The sequence below is a fragment of the Hemitrygon akajei genome, chromosome 4 (assembly GCF_048418815.1).
Source record: "Hemitrygon akajei chromosome 4, sHemAka1.3, whole genome shotgun sequence".
NCBI lineage: Eukaryota > Metazoa > Chordata > Chondrichthyes > Myliobatiformes > Dasyatidae > Hemitrygon > Hemitrygon akajei.
Window position 1 is genome coordinate 9,400,121 of NC_133127.1, and position 24,142 is coordinate 9,424,262.

Genomic DNA, 24,142 nt, shown 5'->3' on the forward strand with positions numbered 1-24,142 from the left:
TACCAGTGACGTTGCAGGAGTTGCCAGAGCGAGGTTGAAGACAACGTCGGACTGCCTCAGGGACTCCAGCTCTGGATTTGTCCTCAGGGTTTACTCCCGAAGCCTTTCCCATGAGTGGGTATGGCCGCAAGGCAGCGGAGGTTTGAAATCAGAGTTTTCCCTCTCTTAGATGGACTGCCTTCCCAGGCTGACGAGCTCCATCTACCCGTAGCACTGGTTTTAAGGTGCTAGGACCTGTCTTCGCTCCTTCTCCTGTCAGTAGAAACAGTTCCGTCGGGCTTAGAGGCTAAGCCACACGAGAAGGCCAGGAGTTGGACTTGGTTGTCAGAGGCTATTTGAGGCGCATGCCGTGAGGAGCACTTTTAGGTAGTGGGAGCTTGTGCCCACTACCACTCCTCGGCTTGACAACCTTTGGAACCCCTGCATTTACCCCTCATAGTTTTGTATATCTCTATCAAATCTCCTCTCAATCTTCTATGTTTCGAGGAATATAGCCTTTGATGCTCTAGTGCCAATGTGGCATGCCCACAAACTCACTAATTCAACCTGTACATCTTTGGGATGCGGGAGGAAACAGGAAACACACACGGTCACAGGGTGAACTTACAAACTCCTTACAGGTAGCAGCAGGAATCGAACCCTGACCTTACAACCGACTGCTTTAAAGCGATGGTATCTTTGGGCTGTGTCTCTGCACACGCTTGGGCTCAGTGATGGTATCGATGCGCTTTTATTTTGCTGGTGGGGGGAGGGGGATCGTTGCTTGCTGCCGCTTACATGTAGGAGGGGGGAACTGGGGGGGGACTTTGGGGTTCTAACAATTAACTGTCGTTTATTCTTTGGGGCACTTCTCTGTTTTCGTGGATGTTTGCGAAGAAAAAACATTTCAGGATGTATATTGTACGCATTTCTCAGACATTAAATTCGACCTTTGAACCTTTGATGTAGAAAATCATGGGGAGCACGGACAGAGCAAATGTGCATTGTTTTCCCCGGAGAAATAGGAGTCGAAAATCAGTGGCCACGGGCTTATCGTGAGAGAGGAGAGATTTAAAAGGGACTTGAGTGGCAACTTCTTCACGTAGAGGGTGGTGCGCAGACGGAAGGAGCTGCCAGAGGAAGTGGTTGAGGCGGGTACAATAACTATATGGAGAAACAAGGGAAACAGCGAAGAGAAACATCCTCCCTGCATCCATTCTGGGCAACTCTGTAGGAAAAGCCAATGTCCGCACCAAAGCAGAATCCAATGCTGTTTGAAGGTTAACTGGAGTTTAAACTACTCAGTGGAACTTCCAGAGAGAATCAGGATCACGTCTATATTGAAATGTTTTGTTTGGCAGCAGCAGAACAGCGCAAAGATATAAGATTATTATAAATTACAAATAAATAGTGTAAAGAGAAAGGAATAGTGAGGTAGTGTGATGGACCATTCAGAAATCTGACAGTGAAGGGCAAGGAGCTGCTTCTGTAATGTTGAGTGTGTGTCTTCAGGCTCCTGTTCCTCCTCCCTGTTGGTCGCAATGAGAAGAGGGCATGTCCTGGGCAGTGAGGACCCTTAATGATGGTGCATTAAGGACCCTCACCACCCAACCTTCTCGAGGCAGCACCTTTTGAAGTTGTCCTTACTGGTGGAGACAAGTGCCAATGATTGGATCTACAGCCCTCTGCAGCTTCAGATTCTGTGCAGAGGCCCCTCCATACCAGACAGTGATGCAACCAGTCAGAATGCTCTCTATGGTACATCTTTAGACATTTCTGAGTCTTTGATGACATAACACATCTCCTCAAACTCAAACAGTAATTGATAGAAATCTTTGGGAGCACTCTGAGTCAGGGTGTTGTTGAAAAGTTGCTTGCTGCAGGCAGGGAGTGACTGAGAGGGAGAGGGAGAGTGAGAGAGAAGATAGAGACAGAGAGAGAGTGGAAAGCTAGAGATAGATAGGTGGAAAGAGGAAAGGGGAGATGGAGACAGAGATAGAGGGAAAGGGAGGAAAAAGAGAACATTCCTGACCACACAGCCCCTGAACTTTGAAACATCCTCCACTTGGCTCACACACTGGTTGGAGTTTGCCAGCCTGCGGGTCAGAGGCCTTGGCAACGTTTGCCAGGCAACTTCCTGACAACAGGCAATCAGCCTGATTTACTGTTAGTGACCCAGCAACGGCTGGAGTTACTCCACCTCACGGGGTTGGCAGGAAGGCCTGAGCTAGATGCAGAAATATTTATAGCCCTGAGTCAGTGAGATGTGATGAAGCAAAGGGCTCGGAGGAAGCATTAATGTATAAATAATCCTTTTAGAGTGCGGTGTAGTCACGGCGTTGCAGGAGTTCAGAATGCTCTCAGTTTGAGTGCATGCTGATATCAGACAAGGCTGAATCATTGTCCCAACATGTTCCAAGCGACTATGGTGGTGTGACCTTATTACAGAGACAGCAATCGGGTATCAGTTCCTGCCACTGTATTTCTCCTCAAGACTCTGTGGCTTTTCCACCAGGTGTGTCTCCCACACTCCAAAGACGTACGGATAAGGGGCATGCTCTGTTGGTGCGGGAAGCGTAGCATCATATGTGGGCTGCCCCCAGCACATCGCCAGACAGCGCTGGTTGTGATACAAATGACGTATTTCACTGCATGTTTCGATGTACATATGACAGATATCTAACTGACTTACTACCCATTACATCACTGGCGTTTAGGGCAGCAGTGAAGGTCCTCCATCTCTGGCGGTGTTCAGGGCTTCCTTCATCGTCTCATAGAAACATAGAAAATAGGTGCAGGAGTAGGCCATTCGGCCCTTCGAGCCCGCACCGCCATTCAGTATGATCATGACTGATCATCCAACTCAGAACCCCGAAACTGCTTTCTCTCCATACCCCCGATCCCTTTAGCCACAAGGGCCATATCTAACTTCCTCTTAAATATAGCCAATGAACTGGCCTCAACTGTTTCCTGTGGCAGAGAATTCCACAGATTCACCACTCTCTGTGTGAAGAAGTTTTTCCTCATCTCGGTCCTAAAAGGTTTCCCCTTTATCCTTAAACTGTGACCCCTCGTTCTGGAGACTTCCCCAACATCGGAAACAATCTTCCTGCATCTAGCCTGTCCAATCCCTTTAGAATTTTATACGTTTCAATAAGATCCCCCCTCAATCTTCTAAATTCCAGTGAGTATAAGCCTAGTCGATCCAGTCTTTCTTCATGTGAAAGTCCTGCCATCCCAGGAATCAATCTGGTGAACCTTCTCTGTACTCCATCTATGGCAAGAATGTCTTTCCTCAGATTAGGGGACCAAAACTGCACACAATATTCTAGGTGCGGTCTCACCAAGGCCTTGTACAACTGCAGTAGAACCTCCCTGCTCCTGTACTCAAATCCTTTTGCTATGAATGCCAACATACCATTTGCCTTTTTCACCGCCTGCTGTACCTGCATGCCCACCTTCAATGACTGGTATACAATGACACCCAGGTCTCGTTGCATCTGCCCTTTTCCTAATCGGCCACCGTTCAGATAATAATCTGTTTTCCTGTTCTTGCCACCAAAGTGGATAACTTCACATTTATCCACATTAAATTGCATCTGCTATGAATTTGCCCACTCACCTAACCTATCCAAGTCACCCTGCATCCTCTTAGCATCCTCCTCACAGCTAACACCGCCGCCCAGCTTCGTGTCATTCGCAAACTTGGAGATGCTGCATTTAATTCCCTCGTCTAAATCATTAATATATATTGTAAACAACTGGGGTCCCAGCACTGAGCCTTGCGGTACCCCACTAGTCACTGCCTGTATCTCAGCAGCCTATACTCAGTTTCACTACTGACAGTCATACAAGTCCCAAGTGGAGACTCAGGAGTACTGTCACACTCAATGTTTCTTCATTGCTGTTTCTATAACAATTCTGTGTTACCATTCAAGGTGTTAGCTCTGAGCTGAACCTTCAAACCTGGAGGACCGGTGGACCACTCTTTGTCTGACCTCTACCCTTTGACCTGTTTGGCATGGGTGACCCTGCCAAGAGCCAAAGCATGAAGCCCTGACTCCCGCCAGCACAGCTCTCCGGGTCAATGAGGCACACAAACCTCTACACCATGATGAAGTTGTGGTTTTCTTGGAGGATATGACAAATAAAGTTAATCTTGCATCTTCTCGTTTCTCAGGGAAGAGGATTTGAAATTGTTATGCTAGGTATGTCTACATTCACGCAGCAATGTGGCTGAAGATTGACTTCACCCTGAAATGGCTCAGCAGGGCCAGTACAAAGACAAACGGGGATGGACAGGAAATGCAGAATTTGCTAGCAATGCTTACTGTATATCTTGTGAGAGATTAAAAAAACACCATGAAGCGGTGGGGATTTTTCTTTATGTGCTATTTTTTTCTCTGTATTTGGTCACTGAATTACAGGAAGGATATTAATAAGGTTGAAAGAGTGCAGAGAAGGTTTACAAGGATGTTGCCGGGACTTGAGAAACTGAGTTACAGAGAAAGGTTGAACAGGTTAGGACTTAATTCCCTGGGGCGTAGGAGAATGAGGAGTTATTTGATAGAGGTGTATAAAATTATGATGGGTATAGATAGAGTGAATGCAGGCAGGCTTTTTCCACTGAGGCCAGGGAAGAAAAAAACCAGAGGTCATGGGTTAAGCGTGAAGGGGGAAAGGTTTAAAGAGAACATTAGGTGGGGGGGGGGGAGGCTTCTTCACACAGAGAGTGGTGGGAGTGTGGAATGAGCTGCCAGATGAAGTGGTGAATGCAGGCTCACTTTTAACATTTAAGAAAAACTTGGACAGGTACCTGGATGAGAGGTGTATGGAGGGATATGGTCCAGGTGCAGGTCAGTGGGACTAGGCAGAAAAATGGTTTGGCACAGCCAATAAAGGCCAAAAGGCCTGTTTCTGTGCTGTAATGTTCTATGGCTCTATGATTCTATGCTGCCTGTGTTTGGGGCCATATCCCTCACAACCTGGTGTTCCCAACCTGGGGTCCCAACTTGCTTAATGCTATTGGTCCATGGCATAACAAAGGTTGGCATGCCCTGCTCTAAACCTTTCCTCTCCTTGTGAAACTGTCCAAATGTTTTTAAAGATCAGGGTTCAGTTCCCACTGCTGTCTGTGAGGAGTCTGTACATTCTCCACGTACCTGCATGGCTTTCCTCTGGGTGCTCGGTCCCCTTCCACAGTCCAAAGCTGTTCGGTTAGGGTTAGTGAGTTGTCGACATGCTATGTTGGCGTCAGAAACGTGGAGACACTTGCGAGCTGCCTCTAGCACATCCTCGGACTGTGTTAGTTGTTGACGCAAATGAAGCATTTTCCTGCAACACACACAAAATGTGGTGGAACACAGCAGGCCAGTCTGTGACAGGCCAGGCCAGGATGTCCTGATGTCAGGACGAAGGGTCTCGGCCCAAAACGTTGACAGTGCTTCTCCCTATAGATGCTGCCTAGCCTGCCGTGTTCCACCAGCATTCTGTGTATGTTGCTTGAATTTCCAGCATCTGCAGATTTCCTCGTGTTTGCTGAAGCATTTTCCTGTACATTTTGATGTTTCTATGCACATGTGGCAAATAAAGCTAACCTCTAATCTTAGGACCTCACCACACCTCTGATCTACCTCCCTCTGGAATGGAGCTGATCTACAGGGCACGTTGGAACCAGTTCAGGACGTGAGCCTTCAGTACAGAACCAAGGTCACCCTGACCCAGTCATCAAGTTGCAGTCTGCAGAACACACTCACATACACAGATATTTGGAGGAATAGGTGCCTGATTCTCTGACGCACATGGAGTGATTGAACATAGAACAAAGAGCTTGGCAGCACAGTACAAGGCCTTCAGCCCACGATGTAGTGCTGACTTTTTAACCTACTTTTAGATCAATCTAACCCTTTCAACCTACTTAGGCTCCTATCTTTCTTTTATCCAAGTGCTTATCTAAGTGTTTGCCATTGCCTTCTTCTGGGCAGTGTCTTCACATGTCTTTACCAGCCATGATATCAATACTCCTCAGAGATTGTCTGCCTGGTGTCAGTGGTCGCATAACCACGGCTTGAGATATGTACCAGCTGCTCATACGTCTTCACGTGGCCCTGGTTGGGGGGGCTAAGCAGATACTACACCTTGCCCAAGGGTGACCTGAAGGCTAGCAGAGGGAAGGAGCGCCTTACACCTCCTTTGGTGAAGATGTATCTCCACCCCTCCACCCATTGAAACATATACACTCTTCCTTCAGACTGTTACCCTGGGGAGATGACTGACTATTCACCCTAACCATGCTCCTCACAATCTTATATACCCTCTATAAGGTTCCCCTCAGCCTCCTTCACTCCAGGAAAAACACTCCCAGCCTATCCAGCTCCCCTTATAACTCAAACCCTTCGGTCCCAGTAATGTCCCTATTAATCTTTGCTGTACTCTCACCAGCTTAATGACATCTTTCCTATAGCAAGGCGACCAGACTGCACACAATTAGTCCAAGTGTGGTCTCACCAACATCTGGTGCTGCTGTAACGTGATGTCCCAACAGCTGTACTCACAGTGAGGCACGTGGGGAATCTTCAGGTGGTGGTGCTCCTCAGCCGTAGAAATACAGCAGCATAGAGCCTCCTTTCTGCTGGCTCACTACAGCACTGTGGAAAAATGGAGGGATCTGTAGGAGGAAAGAGTTAGATTGATCTTGGAGTAGGTTGAAAGGGTCAGCACAGCATCGTAGATCAAAGGGCCTGTACTGTGTTGTACTCTTCTGTGTTCTACAGCACTGCGCAAGAGTCTTGGCCACATTGACAATATATAGCTAGGATGCATAAGATGTTTGCACAGTACTGTACTAATTTAAAGTATTGCACTGTACTGCTGCAGCAAAAAAAAACTAATTTCATGACATATGTGAGTGATGATAAACCTGATTCTGATCTGGGTCTCTATTGTGGACTGAGAGTGGGAAGGGGGCAGGGAGAGGGGAATCATGGCTGGGAAAAGGGGAAGGGAAAGGGGAGGGAGTGGGAAGCACCAGAGAGACATTCTGTAATGATCAATAAACCAATTGTTTAGGATCAAATGACCTTGCCTGGTGTCTCAGGGCTGGGTGTGTCTGCACCTGTACCCCCACCCCAGCACACTTTCTCTGCCACTTGTCTCTCACCCCTCCTGCGTCGATCCACCCTTGCTATTCCCAACATCCTTTGCTCCCATCAAATTCATAAACTCAATCTCTGGTTCATGTTGACAAATGCAGTACTGTGCAAGAGTCTTCGATACCCTAGCTATAAATATGTGTCTTAGACTTCTGCACGGTACAGTGGTTGTAGACAGGTCATATACTGCATGGAGGTCGGTGATCAGTGGGGTGCCTCAGAGATCTATTCTAGGACCCTTGCTCTTTGTGATTTTTATAAATGAACTGGATCAGGAAGTGGAGGGATGGGTTAGTAAATTTACTGATGACACAAATGTTGGGGGTGTTGTGGATAGTGTGGAGGGCTGTCAGAGGTTACAGCGGGACATTGATAGGATATAAAACTGAACTGAGAAGTGGCAGATGGAGTTCAACCCAGATGTGAGTTGGTTCATTTTGGTAGGTCAAATATGATGGCAGAATATAATATGAATGGTAAGTCTCTTGGCAGTGTGGAGGATCAGAGGGATTTTGGGGTCCGAGTCCATAGGACACTCAAAGCTGCTGCGCAGGTTGACTCTGTGGTTAAGAAGGCATACGGTGCATTGGCCTTCATCAATTGTGGGATTGAGTTTAAGAGCTGAAAGGTAATGTTACAGTTATATATGACCCTGGTCAGACCCACTTGGAGTATTGTGCTCAATTCTGGTCACCTCACTATAGGAAGGATGTGGAAACCATAGAAAGGGTGCAGACGCGATTTACAAGGATGTTGCCTGGATTGGGGAGCATGCCTTATGAGAATAGGTTGAGTGAACTCGGCCTTTTCTCCTTGGAGCGTCTGAGGATGAGAGGTGACCTGATAGAGGTGTATAAGATGATGAGAGGCATTGATCGTGTGGATAGTCAGAGGCTTTTTCCCAGGGCTGGAATGGCTAGCATGAGAGGACACAGTTTTAAGGTGCTTGGAAGTAGGTACAGAAGAGAAGTCAGGGGTAAGTATTTTATGCGGAGAGTGGTGAGTGCGTGGAATGGGCTGCCGGCAGTGGTGGAGGCGGATACGATAGGGTCTTTTAAGAGACTCCTGGACAGGTACATGGAGCTCAGAAAAATAGAGGGCTATGGGTAACCGTAGGTAATTTCTAAGGTCAGGACATGTTAGGCACAGCTTTGTGGGCTGAAGGGCCTGTATTGTGCTGTAGGTTTTCTTTGTCTCTGTGTTGGATGAATCTCCTTCGGAATGCCTTCAATACTAGTGTGGGGAATACTACTGTCCCTCAGTAAGCCCTCTCCCCTCAGTGTCTGTGGTTACCCCTAGTAAAAGATGAGTAATAGAATTCGGGAGAGATGTAGAAGCCGGAAAGCACAGCACAATACTGCTTTTCCCTCTGGGTGGAAATGATTGGCGGAATGTATAGGGGGAATGTCAGTCCTGCCGAAGGGTCTTAGCCCGAAACATCGACTGTACTCTTGCCTGTCCTGCTGTGTCCCACCAGCATTTTGTGTGTGTGATTTCCTGCAGATTTTCTCTTGTTAGTGGGGGATGTCAGGGGTAGAGTTTTCACACAGAGAGTGGTGGGAGTGCGGAACCACTGCCAGCGGTGTGGTAGAGGCAGATGCCAACATAAGTACATACCATAATGAGGGACATTTAAGAGACTCTTAGACAGGCTGATGGATGAAAGAAAAATGGAGGGCTATGTAGGAGGGAGGGGTTAGATTGATCTTGGAGTAGATTAGATGGTTGGCCTTGTAGACCTTCACAGAAGTCATCCTCTGTGAAGAATTTCTCTGTATCTCTGTCGTTGACAGCCAACGCCTTGTTCTGAGCGCAGTGACCCCTGATAATACACAATGTCAGTGTGGATCTGTTACATCCAGAATATATCCAGTTACTCCCTTATATAAAATTGTTGAACATGTATAGGACTGAAGTCAGATCTTACCGACAAGTATATTAAATAACTGCATACTATATATATGGCTGTTTAATGTTGCCATAGCTGGAGCTGGGTGGCAGTGGGGATAAACTTAAATACTCCCAATGGCGTGCATCTCAAATGGCCTCTGACAGCTAAGTCCTGCTCCTGGGCTTCACGTGTGGCTTAGCTACCAAGCCTGGCAGAACCAGTTCTACTGACGGGGAAGGGGCAAAGCGGGTTACTGGCACCTTCAAGCCAGTTGCTTCAGGCAAATGGGGCTCGTCAGCTGTGGTTGGCAGCTTACCGAGGGAGAAGGAAATCTCTGATCTCAAACCTCCGCTGTCTTGTGGCTAAATCCATTCAGGAGAGAGGCTTCGGGAGTAAACCCCGAGGGAAAAATCCGCAGTTGGAGTTCTAAGGCAGTCCTAACTTGAGTTTTATGCTGCTGCCAAACTGTATCAGTCTCTGTCATTCCTTTGGATTCATCAGCTGTGCGGAGAAAGGGAGCCTCCTGCATGGGGAACAGCTTGCTCCTCATATTGTACTGCCCTGCTTTGTGTCCTGGCAGCTGTATCATGTAGACGGAGAGAATGCAACATCATTGATTGACCCCGACCAATGGAGGGCCTCCAATACAACCCAGTGGAGGGGGCAGTGACAGGAAAAACATTTCCCCTTTGTAGATGCATTACTTTTATTTAGATATGGCATTGTAATACACCCTTCCGGCCCGACGAGCCCGCACCACCCAATTAAACCCACGTGACCATTACTCTACCAACCTGTGTGTCTTTGGAATGTGGGTGGAAACCCACGCAGTCACTGGGAGAACGTACAAGCTCCTTACGGACAGTGGTGTGCTTTGAATCTGGGTCACTGACACTGTAATAGCGTTATGCTAACTACCACTCTACAGTGCAGCCCCACATCTGAAAGTAGAAGCAGAAGGCGAGGGATAAGACATCAGGCAGAGATCTGAGGAAGCTTTTTTTTTTGCCAGAAAGGTGTTTGGAATCTTGGAATAGACCGCCTGAGGGGGTGGATGGAGAGGCCATCACACATTTAAGAATGATCAACATGACTACTTGTATCTCCAAGGCATAGTAGACCTTGGAACCCAGTGCTGGAAAATGGGATTAATGTGAATGAGTCAGAATAGAAAAAAAGATGAGTAGAGTTAAGAGGTGGGGTGGGGGGGGGGGGGGGGGAAAGGGATGCCTCCTCACCTTTTAACTCTACTCCTCATCTTCTTTTTCTTCAGTCCCACAGAAGGGTCTCAGCCCAAAACGTCGACTGCACTCTTTTCCATAGATGCTATCTGGCCTGCTGAGTTCCTCCAGCATTTTGTGTGTGTGGTAGAGAGTGGCCAAGTGTTTATGATACTGGTCCAGCAGTCCAAACATGGGAAATGATTACCCAAAGAGATGAATTTACAGTTTATCTGGGCAATTTGAATTCCAGCCTTGGAATGAATCCAAAAGCAAAACATCTCAGTAATGAGACTTGAAGCAACTGTTTCTTGTCAAAATCCATCAGTACTCTATAGGGTGGGGGCTTCACGATTAGTCAGAAAAAAAACTAGAATCATAGAGTGAGTCAGAATGGAAACAGGCCCTTCAGCCCACTGATCCATGCTGACCAAGGTTTCAGCTAAGCCTATCCCAAGTGACCCCATTTGGCCCATGTCCCTCTAAACTAGGGGTTCCCAACCTGGGGTCCATGGACCCCTCGTAAGTCTCCATGACATAAAAAAAGTTGGGAATCCCTGCTCTAAACCTCCCCTATCTGCGTTCCTTTTCAAGCTTCTTTTAAGCATTGTTAATGTAGCTGCCTCAACCGCATCTTCTGCTAGCTCGTTCCATATACCAACCACCCTCTTGATGGTGTTTATTTGCCCATAAGATATAGGAGCAGAATTAGGCTATTCAGCTCACTGAGGTTGCTCCAATATTCCATTATTACTGATTTATTATCCCTCTCAACCCCATTCCGCTGCCTTCTCCCAATAACTATTGACACCCCTTACAAAGAATCAATCAACCACTGTTTAAACATGCCCAATGACAGTCTCCACAGCGACCTCTGGCAATGAATTCTACAGATTCACCACTCTCTAGCTAAAGAAATTCCTCCTCATCTCTGTTCTGAGTGGACATCACTCTGTTCTGAAGCTGTGCCCTCTGGTCAGACTCACCCATTATTGGAAACATCCTCTCCATGTCCACTCTATCCACAGTAGGACTTTCAATATTTAAGGTTTTGATCCAGCACTGGTGATCGCCTCTCCCTTTGAAGAACTCATACCCTGGGAAGAGAAATCACTCATCTATGACATAACAGTCATTGGATCACATGACAATGAACAGATCGTTGGGCCAGAAACATCCTTGTCAAGCAAGCTAGTCCCGTTTAATCCCATTGGGCCCATATCCCTCTAAACCAAGGGTTCCCAACAATCAATTTCTCGATTATATAATTCCCTCTCTCATGCCAAAAATGAAAACACATTGTATATTAAAGAGAAGTGGGAGAAAGAAGCGGGTTTGGTACTTTCAGAGGAGGTTTGGGGGAAAATATACAGCTTTCAGTGGTCTTCAACTAACTCTTTGGTTTGGAGAGAACATTACTGGAAAAATATTTTAAGATACTTCAAGACCCCATACCAGGAAAAATACAAAGACACAAACGTAGCGTGTTGGAGAAGGTGTGGCTCCAAGGAGGCAAATCATTTCTATATTTTTTTGAGACTGCCCTAAGTTAAGTTGATATTGGAAAGGTATTCACAGAACATTAGTTAAGGTATTTAGATACCTCTGAACTTGGGAGACTCTCTATCTGAGGCATATATTGTTTTTGGAACAGAAGAAAAATATAAAGCTGCTGCAGGCCCTTTTAGCGGCAAGTAAGAAATCAATCACCAGAAAGTGACGAAATCCAACATCACCTACATTAGAAGATTGGCATGAAATTATTTTGGAAATATTTAAAATGGAAAAGATGACCTACTCTTTGAGAATTCAAAAAGAAAAAAATTATCAAATTTGAAATAATTGGATCGAATTTATGCGAGCAGACTTTAGATGATTCATTCTGCTTTCCTCATCAACATAGTAATAGTGTTAAATGAACTCCCTTGGTTCAAATGTTCACTGTTTTATTTCTGGAAAATGTGGAATTAACACAAGTAAAGAAAAGGTTTTGGGAAAAAATGATAAAATGAAGTAATTTATACACAGGGATTGGATAAGTGTCTGTGGATAGGAGCAAACATGAACGTGTGAGGATACAAACACCTATGATGGAAGTTACATTGGGTTACACAAAATATTTTGGACTGGAAAGAAATGGACCAGAAGAGATGCATGGAAAGTATTATTCAACCACTAGTATTTCTATTTTTTTTTCTTTAAAGTATGGCAGAAGGTGGTTAATTCATGTGGAATCTACAACATGTTAAAACTTTTCAGATGGTGTGCTTATGATATCGAATTCCTTCCTAGTAGAGGAGATAAACGATTTGAATTATGGATAAAGAAAGGTCTTACAACCTACCTCCCTTTCACACATAAAAGTGCATTGCAAAGTTTTCAATCCCTGCAGGACAAACAGGGCCTAGAACACGACGACTTTTTTAGGTACCTTCAAGTACGACATTACTTTAACCAGAACTGTAGATATACAGACTTATCAACAACAGAATTAGAATTTCTCAAGATCCTGAAATCAGCTTACAGCTCAATCCCAACCTTTTTTATGCCATTAACTCCGACCATTAACGTAGAGCTTCCTGAGCTGAACCCTTTCTAACTATATATAGTCCCTGTCCAAGGGTGCTGTAAGAGTGAGGGGGAATTGCATTGAAGCCTATCAGATGTTGAATAGCCTAGATACGTTGGATGTGGAGAGCAACATACACAAAATGCTGGAGGAACTCAGCAGGCCAGGCAGCATCATGGAAAAGAGTACAGTTGACATTTCAGGCCAAGACGTCTTCAGCAGAACTGGAGAAAAACAGCTGAGGAGTAGATTTAAAGGTGGGGGGAGGGGAGGAAGAGAACCAGGATCTCCCAGTGGCCATCACTTCAGATGTGTCTATCCATGATCTCCTCCACTGTAGTGTTGAGGCCACACTCAAGATGGAGGAACAACACCTTATATTTCGTCTGGGTAGCCTCCAACCTGAATTGAATTGAATTGACTTTATTACTTACATCCTTCACATACATGAGGAGCAAAAATCTTTACGTTATGTCTCTGTCTAAATGTGCAATGTGCAATTTATAGTAATTTATTATAAATAGTATGTACAACAGAACAGTCAATATAGCATAAAATACAGTTGCGTAAGCATGAATTACTCAGTCTGATGGCCTGGTGGAAGAGGCTGTCCCCAGAGCCTGTTGGTTCTGGCTTTTATGCCGCGGTATCATTTCCCAGGTGGCAGCAGCTGGAATAGGTTGTGGTTGGGGTGACTCAGGTCCCCAATGATCCTTCGGGCCCTTTTTACACTTGTCCTTGTAAATTTCCTGAACCATGGGAAGGAAGTTCACATCTACAGATGCACTCTGCACCACTCTCTGCAGAGTCCTGTGATTGAGGGAAGTACAGTTCCCATACCAGGCAGTGATGCAGCTGGTCAGGATGCTCTCAGTTGTGCCCCTGGGGAAAGTTCTTAGGGGATTTTGGGGCCCACACCAAACTTCTTCAGCCGTCTGAGGTGAAAGAGGTGCTGTTGTGCCTTTTTCACCACACAGCCGGTATGAACAGACCAGTGAGATCCTCGGTGATGTTCATGCTGAGGAAGTTAAAGCTGTTCACCCTCTCACCCCAGAACCATTGGTGTCTATAGGAGTTAGCCTGTCTCCATTCCACAACCAGCTCCTTTGTTTTTGTGGCATTAAGGAAAAGTTTTTTTTTCTTGACACCACTGTCAGGGTGATGACTTCTTCCCTGTAGACTGCCTCATTATTATTTGAGATTAGGCCAATCAGTGTAGTGCAGTTAGCAAATTTAATTAGCAGATTGGAGCTGTGGGTGGTGACACAGTCATGGGTACACAGAGGGTAAAAGAGGGGGCTTAGTACACAGCCCTGAGGGGCTCCTGTGTTGAGAGTCAGAGGGATGGAGGTGAGGGAGCCCACTCTTACCACCTGCCGGAAATCTGACAGGAAGTCCAGGATCCAGCTGTACAAGGCAGGGTGAAGGCCGAGGTCTCTGAGCTTCTTATCGAGCCTGGACAACATTATGGTATTGAATGCTGAACTGTAGTGCAAGAACAGCATTCTCACATAAGCATCCAGATGGGTAAGGACCGTGTGTAGAGCTGTGGCCGTTGTGTCATCTGTCGATCGGTTGTGTCAGTGGCTGAATTGTAGGAGGTCCAGTGTGGGCGGTAGCATGCTGCAGATGTAGTTCTTGACCAGCCTGTCAAAGCATTTGCTTATTATTGAGGTGAGTGCGACAGGACGCCAGTCGTCAGACATGTTACCTTGATCTTTTAGGTACTGGAACAATGGTAGATGTTTTGAAGCAGGAGGGCACTCTCCACTGGGAGTGGGAGAGATTAAAAAAGTCTGAAAACACCCCTGCCAGTTGATGGCATGAACATCAATTTCTTGAACTTCTGGTGTGCCCCCCCACTCTCCTTCACCTTTCCCCTCTCTCATCTTGTCTATCACCTCCCTCTGGTGCTCCTCCCCCCTCTTCTTTCTTCCTTGGCCTTCTGTCCTTTTCTTTCAGACTCCCCCTTCTCCAGCCCTGTGCCTCTGTCGCTAATCGACTTCCCAGCTCTTTACTTCATCCCTCCCTCTCCAGGTTTCACCTATCATCTGGTGTTTCCCTCTCCTCTCCCTCACATTTAAATCTGCTCCTCAGCTTCTTTTCTCCAGACCTGCCAAAGGGTCTTGGCTGGAAACATCAACTATACTTTTTCCCATAGACTCTGCCCGGCCTGCTGAGTTCCTCCAGCATTTTGTGTGTGTTGCTCAAATTTCCAGTATCTGCAGATTTTCTCTTGTTTGTGATTGGATGTGGAGAAGAGAGGAGTCTAGTACCAGAGGGCACAAACTCAGAATGCAAGGCCATCCCTTTAGACAGGGATGGAAAGGAATTTCTTCAGGCAGAGGGTGGTGAACCTGTGGAATTCATTGCCACAGACGGCTGTGGAGGCCAAATTATTGGGTATATTTAAGGTGGAGGTTGATAGGTTCTTGATTAGTCAGGACATCAAAGGTTACGGGGAGAAGGCAGGAGAATGGGGTTGAGAGGGATAATGTATCAGCCATGATGGATTGGCATAGGAGAATCCATGGGCCAGAATGGCCTAATTCTGCTCTTATGCTGTTAAATGTTGTTATTGTTCCTGCCTCATCCACTTCTTCTGCCATTCGTCCTATAACCTGACCGCGCTCTGGGTGAAGAATTCTCAGGTTCTGATTACTTTTCCGCTCTCACCTTCAGCCAGTGCACTTCAGTTTTTGGTTCCCTTTCCTAACACGCTCTGTGGCTGTGGGCTGACTTTCGGGAACTCTACAGTTCACATTCCACGTGTTTTTCTTCACATTTCTTTACTATTTGTGCAATTTGACTGAGGCACTTTGGTGCTGAACTCACTCTGTGGCTGTGGCCTGACCAGTGCTAAACTGACTGCGGCTTCTGGACCGTTGTGCGAACTCTGAAGTTTGATGGTTGATATTCAGCGTGTTATATGGTTGCTTTTTGCTGTTTGTGCAATGTTCTTTCTCTCATGTGTTGGGTGTTTGATGGTCTTTGTTGTGTGGGGTTTTTTTTAAACAAGTTCCATTGTGCATAATAAACACAAAGTACACTGCAGATGCTGTGGTCAAATCAACACGTACAAAAGCTGGAGGAACTCAGCAGGTCGGGCAGCATCCTTTGAAATGAGCAGTCAATGTTTTGGGCCGAGACCTGACGTCCTGACGAAGGGTCTTGGCCCGAAACGTTGACTGCTCATTTCAACGGATGCTGCCCGACCTGCTGAGTTCATCCAGCTTTTGTACGTGTCCATTGTGCATAAGCTCTTTTCGGTCTTCCAGACATGTTCAGGTATTGATTATAATTGACTTTTCAATGACAAGCACCACCATCTTTATCAGGGATGATGTCTGAATATGTCTAGTCCGGTGGTATTTATACCCCTGTTGTCTGTCCCTCTTGATTGGTTAGTCCTCATCGAATCAGGTTTCCACATTTTTTCTCCAGTCCTGCCTAAGACTTTCGGCGTGAAACGTCGATTGTACTTTTTCCATCAATGCTGCCTGGCCTGCTGAGTTCCTCCAGCATTTTGTGTGTGTTGTTCCACTGTCCCACCATTGCGAAGCAATGTTCTTCTACCACCCACAAACCCGTAAGGAATCTCAAATCACAGCTTATGTGTGTCAACTCTGTACTGGGACTCAGATCGGCTGGTGGTTGCAGGGTTCCCTGTGAATGCAGAGCAGCGTATATCGGCCAGACAGGACAGGTGGTGGAAACCCGCATCAAGGAACACAGGAGGTGTATCTATTTGGAGAAATCGGCGGTAGCAGAACACTGCATTTGCAATGGCTGTAGGATGGACTTCAATGGCACAAAACTACTGTGCCGCACCGATGGCTTTTGGGACTGCCTAGTCAAGGAAGCCATTGAAAGAAAACTAGAGGAAAAGAACTTTAATGAAGACGTAGGTCTCACTCAAAGTAAGAATTGTAATTCGATTGTAAACGAGTGAGAAAGTGGAAACCTGATTGGATGACGACTACCCATTCAGGAGGGAAGGACTATGGCTGTATAAATACCACCGGACTAGGGTTGCCCAGAGATCATCTCTGAAGAAGGTGGCAGGGTTTGTCATTGAAACATTGGTTCTAATCAATAGATGTACCTGGCTAGGTGCCTGAGAAGAGTTTATTCGTCCTATATACCGGGAAATCACTAGATTCTTTCTCAGGTTCCATGGTGTTTCTTTGTTTCGTTGCTGTCTGTGGGCAGGAGAATCTCAGGGCTGTATACTGCATACACACTTTGATAACAAATGTAGTTTGAAACTTTGAAGACTGTGCGCATTCACCTTGTCTGCCCCTCGTGTTTATGCAGGAACTTGGGGAAAGCCGGCAGTGCAACGAGGACCATTCCAACCCTGTTCTCACAGAGTGTTCTTGATTTTGTAGGTTTCTGGGAGAAGTCCACACCACCCTCAACGATGTGCTCAGCTCCCCACACTTGATGGCCAACTACAATCTGGCATTGCTGGACACGAAGAAACAGAGCACTGGGGTAAGCACTTAGGCCCCCACTCGCTCTGTAAGTGCCTACACTGACGTTAATCCAGATCACTCACACTGTCCCTCAGTGACCCCTCTCCCCCAGCACCCTGTGTCACTGTATCCCCACTGACGTTAATCCAGATCACTCACACTATCCCTCAGGGAACCCTCTCCCCCAGCACCCTGTGTCACTGTATCCCCACTGACATTAATCCAGATCCCTCACACTATCCTTCAGGGACCCCTCTCCCCCAGCACCCTGTCACTGTATCCCCACTGACGTTAATCCAGTTCCCTCACACTATCCCTCAGGGAACCCTCTCCCCCAGCACCCTGTGTCACTGACTGTATCCCCACTGACATTAATCCAGCTCCCTCATACCATCCCTCAGAGACCCCTCTCCCCCAGCACCCTGTGTCACTGACTGTATCCCCACTGACGTTAATCCAGATCACTCACACTATCCCTCAGGGAACCCTCTCCCACAGCACCCTGTGTCACTGACTGTATCCCCACTGACATTTATCCAGCTCCCCATACCATCCCTCAGAGACCCGTCTCCCTCAGCACCCTGTGTCACTGACTCTATCCTCACTGTCGTTAATCCAGCTCCCTCAGGGACCTCTCTCTCCCAGCACCCTGTATCACTGATGCTATCCCTACTGACATTAATCCAGATCCCTCACACTGTCCCTCAGTGACCCCTCTCCCCCAGCACCCTGTGTCGCTGACTGTATCCCCACTGACGTTAATCCAGCTCCCTCACATCATCCCTCAGGGACCCCTCTCCCCCAGCACCCTGCGTCACTGACTGTATCCCCACTGACGTTAATCCGGATCACTCACACTATCCCTCAGGGATCCCTCTCCCCCAGCACCCTGTCACTGACTGTATCCCCACTGACATTAATCCAGCTCCCTCACATCATCCCTGAGTGACTCCTCTCCCCCAGCACCCTGTCACTATATCCCCACTGATGTTAATCCAGCTCCCTCACACTATCCCTCAGTGGCCCCTCTCCCCCAGCACCCTGTCACTATATCCCCACTGACATTAATCCAGCTCCCTCACACTATCCCTCAGTGACCCCTCTCCCCCAGCACCCTGTCACTGACTGTATCCCCACTGACGTTAATCCAGTTCCCTCACACTATCCCTCAGTGACCCCTCTCCCCCAGCACCCTGTCACTATATCCTCACTGATGTTAATCCAGTTCCCTCACACTGTCCCTGTGACCCCTCTCCCCCAGCACCGTTCAATTAATTGTAACCTTATTTCAATGTTCAGTGGTGGTGTTGTTATTGTTGTTTAAATCAAGTGTCGTACTAGATATGGTGTTAACTACAGTATGTTGGCCTGCTCACGTGTGTAGCAGTTTACCAGATTCAGATTCAGAGTGAGGTCTATTTATCACATGTATATCGAAACATACAGTGAAATGTGTCATTTATGTAAACAACCAACACACCTACGGGTGTGCTAGGGGCAGCCTACAAATATCGCCACACGTACTGGCACCAACACAACGTACCCACAATTCCCAGCAGAACCCAATAAAACAGATCAGAACAAACAACAAAACAACAGCAGCAAAACAAACCACTTCCCTCCCTCCCACCCGCACATCATCGTGGAGAGTCCAGCAAACCCAACACAGGCCTCCAGTCTCCAGTCTCCAGGCTTCAGCATTAGGTTTGACGTCTGGACTTCCAATCAACCTTCGGTCTTCGATCTTTGGTTTCAGTGTCCCAACGATGGGACTCCCAAACTGTTGACCTGAAAGTCAGGCTCCCTGACTCACCTGTCCCTGTGCCTCCTCCTCACATGGACATCCGGTCGTGGGACCCACTGACCTGGGGCAGCCCAACATCCACGGATGTGCTACATCATGTCACTGCCTTTGAGCGCGCAGCAGGATGTTGAGACTCTGGATGTGAGCCGTAGGCTTTGCTGCATCTTGCAGGTTCTTCAATGGGTCTGCAATACTTTCCACCACAACATTGAGCTAACCTTTGAACCTACTCGAAGATCAGTCGAATACTTCTCCTCCCACAACCCTCCTTTTCTCTTTCCTCCAGCATGATAAACCTGGAACATCGACTGTTCATTCCTTTCCATAGATGCTGCCTGACCTGCTGAGTTCCTCCAGCAGGTGAGACTAGAACTAAGGAATATAGACTCAAGATTCAGGGGAGTAGATTTATGATGGAGATGAGGAGGAACTGCTTTTCCCAGAGAGTGGTGAATCTGTGGAATTCTCTGCCCAATGAAGCAATGGAGGCTGCCTCTGTAAATATATTTAAGACAAGATTGGATAGATTTTTGCATAGTAGGGGAATTAAGGGTTAAGGGGAAAAGACAGGTGGGTGGGGATGAGTCCATGGCCAGATCAGCCATGATCTTAATGAATAGACGAGCAGGGTCAACGGGCCGGATGGCCGACTCCTGCTCCCATTTCCTATGTTTTTATGTTCTTTGTGTGTGTTCCTCCCACTTAAGTCACTGGTGTCAGCATCAAGACCCAACATATTTGCATATTTGCCTTCAATTCTCCACACGGAGGTCACTGTTCTGCTTAAATAGAGGCCTTTCACAAAAGCATTGAATCCTGGGATCTCATTCCCTCCATTACCATTTGCAATAAGTTTCTCCTACAGGTGCAGAGCTGCTTTTGGCTGCTGTTCTCCAATGGAAAAACCTTTGGGAGATCCCTCTGTTTGTGCAGAATCCCACGTTATGGTATTTCAAGGCCCTTTGTTTTTCATTGTTTTTTCACCAGCTGTTTGCCCTTTCCATCGGGGTTTAAGAGTTTACACATCTGGTACTCACTCACACTGGAACAGAAACACGCAGTCGCGTACAGGTGGGATTACGTGTCCACATAAGCTGTCACCTTGCTGGCTCAGGGTTGGGAAATTCCGAGGCTCGTAGAACACTACAGCACAGCACAGGCCCTTCAGCCCACAAAGCTGTGGTGACCTTTTCAAATTCAACTTCACGTTTATTGTCATTCAACCATACACATATACACAGCTAAATGAAACACCGTTCCTCTGGGGTCAAGGTGCAAAACACAGTACGTGTACAGTAGTCACACACAGCAGGATACAGTCACAAAATAACATTAGTGGCATTGCCTGAAGATCAAAAGGTTGACATAAAGTGCAAGATGTGTGTTTATGTGAGACAGCAAAATGTTACTGACACTTTTATAGTTAAACAAGCAGTCGTATAAATATGTGAAACAGCAGCAATAAAAGATGAGAAGTGACCAGGGCAGGATGAGAGTGTGTCTGTGAGTTGGGGAGTGGGTGGGGTGGGGTGGGGGGGCTTTCAGAGGGGTGCTGTGTAGCAGCAGAACAGTCAGACAGAAGTGTGGCAGCCTGGGGGAAGAAGCTGTTACCCAGCCCAAGTTTTTACCTACTCTAAGGTCAATCCAACCTTGCCCTCCATTTTTCCATCATCCACATGTTTATCTAAGAGTGAATTAAATGTCCCTCATGTACCTGCCTCTACCCCCACCCCTGGCAATGTGTTCCACACACCCACCACTCTTTGTGTAAAATGCTTATCTCTGACACACACTCCCACTATACTTTCCTCCAATCACCTTAAATAAACATCCCCTTGTTTATTTATTTCTGCTCTAGGAAAGAAGCCTTATCTGTCCACTTGATTAGTATCTCTTTTCATTTCTCATTGTCCAATCACACACTCCCAAGGCAGGGACACCATGGGTTAGAAGCAATGTGAAGCTCCCTCTTCCTCAGTACATCTCATCACACACTCCCGGGGTCAGACACAGAGTGAAGCTCCCTCTACACTGTCCCATCACACACTCCCGGGGTCAGACACAGAGTGAAGCTCCCTCTACACTGTCCCATCACACACTCCCGGGGTCAGACACAGAGTGAAACTCCCTCTACACTGTCTGATGCACCATCAATAACTCACGCTGAGACTTAGGAAGTGAGATATTGGCTTTTATTGACTGAAGAACAACACTACATCCTGGGAAAATGAGGGAGAGCAGCAGACCACAGTCGCCTTTATACAGGGGTCTGTGGGAGGAGCCACAGGAGCAGTCAGCAGGGTCTGTGGGAGGAGCCACAGGAGCAGTCAGACAGGTATATCTAGTTCACCACACTGTCCCATCACACACTCCCGGGGTCAGACACAGAGTGAAGCTCCCTCTACACTGTCCCATCACACACTCCCAGAGTCAGACACAGAGTGAAGCTCCCTCTACACTGTCCCATCACACACTCCCGGGGTCAGACACAGAGTGAAGCTCCCTCCACACTGTCCCATCACACACTCGCGGGGTCAGACACAGAGTGAAGCTCCCTCCACACTGTCCCATCACACACTCCCGGGGTCAGACACAGAGTGAAGCTCCCTCCACACTGTCCCATCACACACTCCCGGGGTCAGACACAGAGTGAAGCTCCCTCCACACTGTCCCATCACACACTCCCGGGGTCAGACACAGAGTGAAGCTCCCTCCACACTGTCCCATCACACACTCCCGGGGTCAGACACAGAGTGAAGCTCCCTCCACACTGTCCCATCACACACTCCCGGGGTTAGACACAGAGTGATGCTCCCTCCACACTGTCCCATCACACACTCCCGGGGTCAGACACAGAGTGAAGCTCCCTCCACACTGTCCCATCACACACTCCCGGAGTCAGACACAGAGTGAAGCTCCCTCCACACTGTCCCATCACACACTCCCGAAGTCAGACACAGAGTGAAGCTCTCTCCACACTGTCCCATCACACACTCCCGGGGTCAGACACAGAGTGAAGCTCCCTCCACACTGTCCCATCACACACTCCCGGGGTCAGACACAGAGTGAAGATCCCTCTACACCGTCCCATCACACACTCCCGGGGTCAGACACAGAGTGAAGCTCCCTCCACACTGTCCCATCACACATTCCCAAGGTCAGACACAGAGTGAAGCTCCCTCTACACTGTCCCATCACACACTCCTGGGGTCAGACACAGAGTGAAGCTCCCTCCACACTGTCCCATCACACACTCCCGGGGTCAGACACAGAGTGAATCTTCCTCCACACTGTCCCATCACACACTCCCGGGGTCAGACACAGAGTGAAGCTCCCTCCACACTGTCCCATCACACACTCCCGGGGTCAGACACAGAGTGAATCTTCCTCCACACTGTCCCATCACACACTCCCGGGGTCAGACACAGAGTGAAGCTCCCTCCACACTGTCCCATCACACACTCCCGGGGTCAGACACAGAGTGAATCTCCCTCCACACTGTCCCATCACACTCCCTTCAGCTCATGTAGTTTGTGCTGGCTAGTCTTCTGCTTAGTGCCATCAACCCATATCTGGACCATAATTCTCCATACCTCTCTCATCCAAACATCTCTTAAATATTAAAATCAAATCCACATCCATCACTTCCGCTGTCAGCTTGTTCCACGCTCACAGCACCCTCTGAGTGAAGAAGTTCCTCTTCAGGTTCTCCTTAAATATTTCACCTTTCACCTTTAAACTGTAACCTCTCGTTCCAGTCTCACCCAACTTGAGGAAAGCTATGACATGCATTTACCCTACAGTATCTACACTCCTCATAATTTTGTATATCCCTATCAAATGTCCCCTCATTCTCCTACAGTTCGGAGAATAAAGTCCGAACCTATTCTACCTTTCCTCAGCATCCTTGTCAATTTCCTCTTTAAGGACGATGTGACTGAGGTCTTGCTCTTTGCAGCTCTGATCCTTGCCGCTGCAAGCCATCTCATCCCACGGAGAACGATCCTGCTCACACTTTCTGACAATACAGGGCATTGTGAAAGGCTTTTCATAAATTCACGCACAGAAGATCGACGACAGTGCCCTCCTCAATGTTTTATCAAAGAGCCTGATTCAATCAGCCAGACACAAGTCTTTACTAGTTTACATTCATCAGCACATTCTTCTGCTGATGCCAGTTGTTTCTGGCTCAGGTTGTTGCATGCTGAACTTTGTATTAACCGGATCACTGTCAGGGTCCAGGGAGACTTAACTGGGCCATAAACTGCAAGGGCCAGCTTCTGTGTTGTGTTTTATGTTCTGTTTAACTTTGGTCCTTATATTTGAGAAAGGATGGACTGCCTTTGGGGAGAGTGCAGTAACTATTTGTCAAACTGGTTCTTGAGATGGTAGGCTTATGGAACGAGGAGACTGGACTGTTATCTTGAATTTCCAGTGCCACAGTAGCGTAGCGGTTAGCCCAACACTATTACAGCTTGGGGCGTTCTGGAGTTTGAAGCTCAGTTCCGGTGCCATTCTGTGAGGAGTCTCTGTAGGTCCTCCCCGTCGAATGCGTGGGTTTACTCTGGGCCCTCCCACAGTCCGAAGATGTACCGAGTGTGTCAATTGGTCTCCGTAAATTGTCCTGCGGTTAGGTTAGGGTTAATCGGGTTTGTTGGGGGTTGCTGGTGCGCTGGGCTTGAAGAGCCGGAAGGGCCGACTCCACACTGTATCTTTGTATAAAATAAAACACATTTTGAGGAATTAGAGCAGCTCTCATTGAAGCTACTGAATTTCTTCCAGGCTGGAGGTTCTTTGGGCCCCCTATCAAAGGAAGGATGTGCTTGTGCTGGAGAGTATCCAGAGGAGGTTCACAAGCAAGCCTAATGTATGAGGAGCATTTGACGGCTATTGGCCTGGCCTGGAGTTCAGAAGGATGAAGGGGCGATCTCGTTGAATCCTTCCGAATGCTGAAAGGCCTAGATAGAGTGGACATGGAGAGGATATTTCCAGTAGGTTCTGAGGGCACGCTCCCAGAATGAGAGGACTCCCCTTTAGAACAGAGATGAGG

General features: G+C 47.4%; 1 protein-coding gene across 1 annotated transcript in view; it reads left to right on the forward strand.

Moving 5' to 3' along the window:
* LOC140726118 (dysferlin-like) overlaps positions 1 to 24,142 on the forward strand; it is a 388,334-nt gene that overhangs the window by 60,890 nt on the left and 303,302 nt on the right. Inside the window, 1 exon segment of the mRNA XM_073042070.1 lies at positions 17,202 to 17,307. Within this exon segment, the coding sequence (XP_072898171.1) occupies positions 17,202 to 17,307 (106 nt within the window).